The sequence below is a fragment of the Xiphias gladius genome, chromosome 8, assembly GCF_016859285.1.
Source record: "Xiphias gladius isolate SHS-SW01 ecotype Sanya breed wild chromosome 8, ASM1685928v1, whole genome shotgun sequence".
NCBI classification, from domain to species: domain Eukaryota; kingdom Metazoa; phylum Chordata; class Actinopteri; order Istiophoriformes; family Xiphiidae; genus Xiphias; species Xiphias gladius.
The window spans coordinates 3741982-3750658 of NC_053407.1; the positions used below are offsets into that span (position 1 = coordinate 3741982).

The 8677-nt window shown below is 40.0% G+C and overlaps 1 protein-coding gene across 5 annotated transcripts in view; it reads left to right on the plus strand.

Moving 5' to 3' along the window:
* Positions 1-8401, plus strand: part of LOC120793474 (C-Jun-amino-terminal kinase-interacting protein 1-like) — a 64707-nt gene extending 56306 nt beyond the window's left edge. For all 5 annotated transcript variants that reach the window (XM_040133589.1, XM_040133590.1, XM_040133591.1 and 2 more), the window contains 4 exons: positions 5132-5242; positions 5577-5647; positions 5875-5973; positions 7434-8401. In XM_040133589.1, coding sequence (XP_039989523.1) covers positions 5132-5242; positions 5577-5647; positions 5875-5973; positions 7434-7506 — 354 coding nt within the window. In that variant the 3' untranslated portion in view covers positions 7507-8401. The remainder of the gene's footprint in view (positions 1-5131; positions 5243-5576; positions 5648-5874; positions 5974-7433) is intronic.
* The last annotated feature ends 276 nt before the right edge of the window (positions 8402-8677 follow it).

Consider the following 8677-nt stretch of genomic DNA (forward strand, 5'->3'; position numbering starts at 1 on the left):
ATTAGTACCATAGAAAAGGTTTTCAGAAAAAAATTTGATGAAACATTAATTTCATGGCTCCAACTAATGTTTTATTCTCACTAAGCTTGTGTACAGAGAATTAATCTGTGATCAGTAGATCAGTACTTGCTCTTACTAGGCGGACCTGTCAAGGATGCCTGCTGTCCCCACTCATCTTTGCCATTGCAATCTAACCTCTCTAAACAGCGTTGAGGTCAACAACTGTCATGATTCCTGTCATACTCCACCCGCCTCTTATATGTCCTCAGACAGCACCAAACATGCTAGCCACCTATTTCACGGCCACTGGGCTAACCTCCGTCCTGCACCACAGAAAGTTGGACTCAGGTTTGTTCGCCTGCTGCCAGCGCCGGAATCGTCAGCCTCTGCCAGCCTGCCAGTAAGTTTCCCAGTCGGCTAGCATCAGACCTGCTAGATGTCAGCCTGCATCAGAGCCAGCTACCATCAGACCTGCCAGCCATCAATCTGTATCCCAGATGGCTAGCATGAGACTTGCCAGCTGTCAGCCTGCATTCCAAGTTGGCTAGCCTCCGGCCTGATCCTGCACCCCGGTCGGCTAGCCTGCTGTCTGATCCTGCACCCCATTTTCCTGGCTTCCTGTCTGATCTTGCACCTAAGTTAGCAGGCCTCCTGTATGATCCTCCACCCCAGTCGGCTGGCCTCCTATCTGTTCCTGCCCCTGAAGACCTAAAGCAGTCATCTTTTCTGGGTACTTGCCTTGCTATTTCCAGGAGGTATCTAAGGGTTGGAGCCACTAGAAGGAAGCGTAGGCCCCGAACATGTGGATCCCCTCAGCTCACCTAAACGACCCAGAGCCTCAACTGCCCAGTGACCCAGAACCTCCACTGCCCAGCACCATCACCGACACCCTTTGATATCTGCTAATTTCATTCTCTTGCTAAACCGCAAGAAAGCTGAATTCGAGAGGTAGAACTCAAGCCATAGTTAGTATATCTGTAACTATAGAGTACAGTCTATAGAAATTACAATTTTACCTAAGTTTATTCATTTCCTGCTGACAAATAAACAAACAACAACAAACAAACACGGGTGGAAAGATAACCTCCTCTGCAGAGGCAATAACAACCTACTTCCTATTTATTATTTGAAACCTTATGAGGCTAAAAATCTCTCCCAGCCTGCAAACATTAATCTTTTAACTAGCTAGTTCATGGGTTGTGTACCATGCACATCTTGCACATTTTGACTGGCTTTAGGTTCCCAAAGAAATAGAATAACACATAATGAACACATGAGTAAATATATTTTTGCTTCCATTACAATAAGTCAGATTTTATACCCAAATTATCTCTATCAGCCAGACTGATCAAGATTTAACAACGCTTATTGTAGACTGACTGACGGATAGTTCGCTATTTCTACTGCATGAGGTTCAAGGGTCAGTTCAACCTAATAACAAGACAACATATGTTTTCTTCTCTTCTTGGTATCTAGCCTTGTAGATACTTGAGTTTGATTTTGTGATTTGGTTTTGAAATACCTTTCACATTAAGAGTTTCTTTCGAAGGACAATCAAGAAGAAACTTTTCATATTGAGGTCTGAGTAACCACAATGAACCAAATAATTTTTTGCAATTCCAAATTGCAGTTGTAATCATTGTGTTTCCTCAAAATCCCTCGCTGTGTCCAAATCCTTATTAAGAACATTACATTGAGTTATACAAGCTTCTTCAGTTTATATCAGAAACATTACATGCCTGACCATTTTTGTAACTTTATGAGACAAACAATCTGATATTCACATCCATTTCACGCAGTGATTGGTCAGCTGTCTAGAGGTAAAAAAGAAGCCAGGGTCTGAGCTTTGATGAGAAACATTACATGGCACCAGGAATGGTTCAGAGACGAAGTCATGGAAAGTGTGAAGCCGTCTGACACTCTGACTTGGACTGGAAATGTGGACTGTGAGTGGTGAATGTTCAGTGTTTCATGCTGTACCTCCACCTTGCACTGGAGAGAAAAAACAGACACAAGGAAGATTACACTGCTTCTTACCATCACAGGACCTCAAGCATTAGAAGTGTTCAACACGTTTGTATTCACTGACGCAGGCAATAAGGACAAGTTTGATAAAGTCACAGAGAAGTTTGATGAACACTGTTCACATAAGGAAAATGAACTACGATGGAAGGAACTGCTCTTGGTGATACATTCTACTGGGCGTGGTGATGAAGGAAAATTTCAATCCAAAAAAAACAGAGCAGTTGAATTTGAATAGAGTTGAGAAGGACAAGTGGATGTAAGCATTGCACAGAAACTGTCATTCCTCTCAAGATGTACACAGGGGCAAAGACCAATTTGATGAGTGAGAGAGACATCAGAGCCACAGAGTTAAAGCCACACATCCTTCCCAGGTCTATTCTGCTCACAGCCAACTTGGACAGCAGATTAACACCAAACGCACATGCAGACCTAAGGTGAGAGTTAAAGGAAAAGAGCATCATGTTATGTTTGTAGCAGTTCCAGACATACGTAACTCACTACTAGGTGACAAAGCATGTGAAAAGTTAGGCCAATGTAGGGAACAGTGTAGCGTCAATAGTGGATCAGTATTTTGATATCTTCAAAGGGTTTGTTGTCCTACCATTCACCGACAAGATAAAGTTAAAAGATGACGCAAAGCCAGTTGTTTATGCTCCCAGGTGGGTTCCAGCACCGCTACAAGACAAGCTGAAGCAAGAACTCGACTGTATGACGTCACTGGGAGTTATAAAGAAAGTGGAGGAGCCTACAGAATTGGTCAGTTATACATTGTTTGTCAATAAAGAGAACCGCAAAATATGCATGCATGGATCCGAAAGACTTGAATGCTAAAATATAGAGGGAACATTACTAGATTCCAACCAGACATGAAATAACACGTGAGATGGCCGGTGCAAAGTTCTTCAACAAATTGCATGTATCCCAAGGCCTTGAAACTGCATGAGAACAGCACAAAGTACTGTATTTAAATACACTGTATGGCTCCTATTGTTTCCTAAGGACGCCTTTTGGACTCTGCTTAGCTCCAGAAGTGTTCCAAAGGACAATGAAGCACATCATAGAAGGCATTGAAAGGGTATATTAGTAAGTGGATGATATCATGCTATGGGGATCTACACTGAAGCAGCACAACAAGTGGCTCATCGAAGTGCTACAAAACATCCAGAAGTATGGACTGAAGTTTAACAGGGCAAAATGTCAGTTAGGTGTGAACGAAATCACCTTTCTGGGACAGCAGACACAGTACTACAGAGAGTAATCAAGCATCTGAATGAGGGTTGGCCTAGAGGTGAATGTCGGAAGTATTACAACAATAGAGGAGAGTTGCTGTCAACAGGCCTCTACTCAGGAAGAACAGAATTGTTATTCCTCAGTCACTGAGACCAGAGATGCTGAAAAGGCTGCAGAAGGGGCACCAAGGAATAGAAAAATGCAAGATGAGGGGCAGAATGGCACACATTGACAGGATGGTCTCAAGCTAAGGGACCTGTCTGAAACATCAAGGAAAAGAGCTTGATTTCAAACTACCCAGATATGGTGCTGCTTCCCAAAATGTCTGCTACCTGTGTGATCAAACACATTTTGCAGGACATGGGATTCCCCAGATCGCCTACAGTGACAATGGACCATACTACAACTGCAAAGAGTTACAGAAATTTGCTGCAGATTATGACTTTTGACATGTGACTTCAAGCCCACTGTATGCCCAAATGGTAAAGCAGAGAAAAGAGTGGATGTTGTCAAACATGTACTTAAGAAAGTACAAAGCAGTAGCTCAGATTCATTCATCTAGCTCTGTTGAGTTACTGAGCTTCGCCGCTTGAACATGGCATATCTCGTAAAGTTACAAAATTGATCCTGTCAGAACAGAGGATGGCCAAATCCTGAGGAGGAATCAAAGGAGCTTGCTGAATTCACAATAGACAATGCAAGAACAGTCAAATGAAGATTCAAAGGAAGATCTAACCTGCACATCAGCTGAACCACCACTACTACCTGACAACAGCAGAACAGCTGAGTCGCCTTACCCCCTTACTCCCTTACCTGTACTAAGAAGAGCCACACGCAATGTCAAATCACCTGACAAACTGAATCTTTAGAAAGCATGAACTGAACTGTATCCTTAAAAATATATATGTATCTCATATGTATATATATCATATATACATCTCATATAAGATGTGTCACTTTGGTACAAGATATCTTGACAATAACTGGCCAGGCTGACATGAAATTAGTTGTAAATATTTATTGTCCTCAGAAGTGTTAGAAAAGGCAGTCAGATCCTCAAAGTAGCAATGGCCCCAGTGAAAAAATATATCAGTGAATTAAAAGTATGCATGTGTGTGTGTGTGTGTGTGTGTCTATAATGTTCATGTTTACGGTTTAAAAGATGACTGTATTATAGTTAAAGTTGTTAGATAAATAGCAGGTTTGTGTAGGGCTTACATTCAACGAAAAGGGGATGTAGTGATAGGAGTTGATAATACCTCCAACCACCAGAGGGCTATTATGTGAAGCAGCTACCTTTTAACTATACTGGTATTGTCTTGGTTAGCACTATATAGTCTGTTGACAATATGCATCATTCACTGCTGGCTGTGCATGTTTGATATTTCCATCATACATGTGAATGAATGTACTGTTTAGGCAAGTTTCTTCAGATAATATTATAAACATTACATGCCTGACCATTTTTGGAACTTCACGAGACCGATAATATGACATTCACATCAATTTCACGCTGTGATTGGTCAGCTCTCTAGACATGATAAAGTGGCCAGGGTTTGAATTTTCTGGCTCAATTTTCGTTCTTGTCACAACTATTTCTGGCACTTTTAATATGAACAATCACATGCAACACAAATGTCTTCCAGGAGGGACTGTCTGAAAACGTGTGCAGTTATCCCCATATTTAAACAATACTGCATTGCCTCAATTGGTTTTCAATTCTACCTCAGAGTAGGGTCGTTCAGAACAACTGTGAACACTTTTTTGATTTCTAACATGGCCAGACAAGATGTTGTTCAAACTAGTTCTGATTGAGCATAACCCTTGTATAAACCAGCCCCTGGTTTGTCAATTTACTGATTATTTCTTTTAACAGGTAGCATGTAACAGACGGTTAGCAGGTCAGCCTCCCTCAGCTTGTGTTCTGGAGGTCAGTGTGAAGGGTGTGAAGATCAATGTCCAGGACCAATGTCACTCTGCTCACAGGGTACGTGCACTAATGTATCTACATATCTACCTACCTGCTTTCCTCCTGCACTTTGTGAGTGTCACATCTTTTCAGATCCAGCTGATGGTACCAGGTTGTTGTAAATAGGACACTGTGTTGTAGTTGGGTGTATAGCGCCCTGCAGTGACAATGAGCAGTAACTACAAGCTACACAAAAAAGGTGATTGTGATGACACTCTGGATAAATTAATGAATGAATCTGGATAAATATTCCAGGATTTATTCAGGTTTAGCTCTTCGTAGCAGCCTCACATCTAGACAAACTTTAATCATTCAAACTATACATTTCTTTCTCTGTCTCTTTCTCTGTCAGGGAGATCAGTGTTTCCATTTTTTCCAGTTAAAGAACATCTCATTCTGTGGTTGCCATCCAAATCACAGCAAGTGAGTCAATTTACTTAAGGGATTATTTGATCTAATCAATTCTCACACGTTAATGAGAAATGTATTAAGCTAAATTGTACCTTTTTGCATAGTCTGTAAATAGTATTAAATTTAGATGACAATGAAGTAAAGCTGACAAATTTAAGCTTAATGCTTTGTCTATCAAAGTTTGCCTCAATAAACGTTTGTAGGTAAGCCACTCAGTAATGCTAATTATTGCATTGCAGGTATTTTGGTTTCATCACCAAACACCCTGACCAACAGCGCTTTGCCTGTCACGTGATGATGTCAGACACAACATTACATCCTCTGGCTGAGTCTGTAGGGTAAGACCTCTTGTATTGTATTCTATTCTTAATTTTACTACATTTTATATTCTATACATATTGTCTGACTTGGCCCTAGTGGTATCTGTCCACGCACATATTGTACTACACATATCCACAGAACTGTCAATAAAAGGGGCTGTTTCTTCAGTAGAAAGTAGCTCTAATGAAAACAGTTGAAAGTGCGTTCTGTGGATTGTCCAGAGTAACTGGGACATTGCTTTAGAAGACATGTTGCTTTTGAATCTTTAAGTCATTCCTCCCTGCTCTGAGCACTTCAAACAAACTTCCTTTCACCTCCATTGTCTCTCATATATTTAAGAACATAGTATTTAAAAAAGAAAGGGTTCATGGACATAATAATTTTAATGGCAATATCTCCATTAGCAGAGATAACCGACCCCCGGAAACCCTACCTGAACCTGATTTATGATAAATTAATTTTCAAAAAGGGAGAGCTGATCCGGGGGGGACCACACAGTCAGACCCAACCCCAACAGACCTAAGGACAACTAGACCCAGTCCAAAATGCGGTCAACCCCAACAGACCCCTATAGAGAGAGAACACAAACACCAGCAGCAGCATGGTTCACTATTAATTAATTAGGTCAATTAATAATCAGCGAAGGGTTTTCCCCCTTGGCTGATTGTTAATCAGCAATATAACTATAATATTCTAAGAATGAATGTCAAGTGATAGAAAATTAAAAAAAAACATGTATATGCCTCAAAGACAAATTCATGTAAATAATTAAAGGTCCTATTTCCACCTCCTGAACCAACAATAAAACATTGCGTAGCCAAGTGGCTAAAGACATGATATACGATCTAGTATGTCCACTTTTGAGTACAGATTAATGCATTTGAAAGCTTATCATTTCCATTGTTTTGGCTGAGGGCTGCATTTTATGCCACTGTAGATCTGAACGCAAACTTAGATTTTGATATTTCTTGTGAATATTAAAATGCTGATTACATCTTAATGCAACACTAACAATAAGCAAATTATATAATGTTGTTAACAACATAAATCTCTGAAAGGGAACATTCTGTATCATACATATTTTTACTTTTCATTGTTAAGAACATTTTGTTGATAATATTTACATACTTTTACTTCAGTAAATTTAATGTACTGGAATATTTTTGCACTGTGACCATTGCTGCTTTTACTTAAATAAAAGATCTGAATACCTTTTCCAACACTTCTAAGGACAATAAATATTGACAACTAATTTCATGTCAGCCTGGCCAGTACTTGTCAAGATATTTTGTACCAAAAATGACCTTTTATCATCCTTTAGTCATGTCTCTTGTTGCTACACAGAGTTGGGCTCCAGTCATACCAGAGTGTGATATATGATAAAACAACTACACAGATGTATCCTATAATGTGTTCTGTTTAGATATTATCTGTTTTGTCATTTAATTTTTTAATTCTGTTCCCTGGTGTCCCACAGGAGGGCATTCCAGCAGTATTACAAGGAGCACATTGGCTACTCCTGTCCCACTGAAGACATCTTCATTGAATAACACCTGTCCTCCATCCTATGTACTGAATACTTACTATGTGCATGTAAGCCTGGTCTTACACCACAAACTGGACCACTGATATATCTTCTTGCATGGTGGATTTTCTTTTCTTAGCTGAATTCAGTGATACAGCGAGATTTCCTGCCTCTGGCCATGTCACAATATAAATACCTCTATGGATGGTAAGGATCACATGAGATGTCCCATACAGTGAGAACAAATGTTACATAAATCTACCCAAACTCATACACAAATATCTGATATTGAGATATTTTATATGCTAATATTACATATATGTAACTACACGTAGATATTGGATGTAAAACCATATAGACAGCCTTCAGGGCTATGGAGTCAATTTAATGACAGACTGTTTATATCATCAATTTCTGAACTTGGAACCAGTGCTGAAAATAAATAACCATTAATCACTGACAGTTTTGGTAATTGATCCACCATTTGAGTAACATATCAAAAAATAAGAATCATCATCTATGGTAGCAGCTGCGTGAGGCTGTATTTAGGCACGGCAGTGCTTTGAGCTACTGTAAATGGCAATGTCAGCATGCATTTGGCCATAAACCAAACTAGATGAAAAATCGGGGTCACCAAGGGTATTACAATTTACCGTCTGGGGAGCATGAGTGTCTATAACATGGGAATCCACTCTATAGCTGGTTAGACATCTTGCTCAAAAATAAAAATGTCACCCTGGGGAATTCCCCAGAAGATTCATCTTCTGGGGACCATGAATGTCTGTACAAAACTTCATGGCACTCTATTCCATGTTTGCCAAGACATTTTAGTCTGGAAAAAATGTTGGACTGACTGACTGATAATTCAATTCAATTTTATTTATTTATATAGCGCCAGAAGTAATCTCAGGGCACTTTTCATATAAAGCAGGTCTACACCATACTCTTTACAATATTATTTACAGAAACCCAACATTCCCCCATGAGCAAGCACGCAGTGACACTGGCAAGGAAAAACTCCCTTTTAACGGGCAGAAACCCTGAACAGAACCGGGCTCTTGCTAGGTGACCACTTGCCTCAGCCAGCTGGGTTGAAAGAGAACACAAGAGGGGAGAGAGAGCAAGAGAGAGGGCTGGAGGAAAGAGAACATAGCACAATGCAAGTTCCACATAGAGATGAATAGTAATGGTAATTA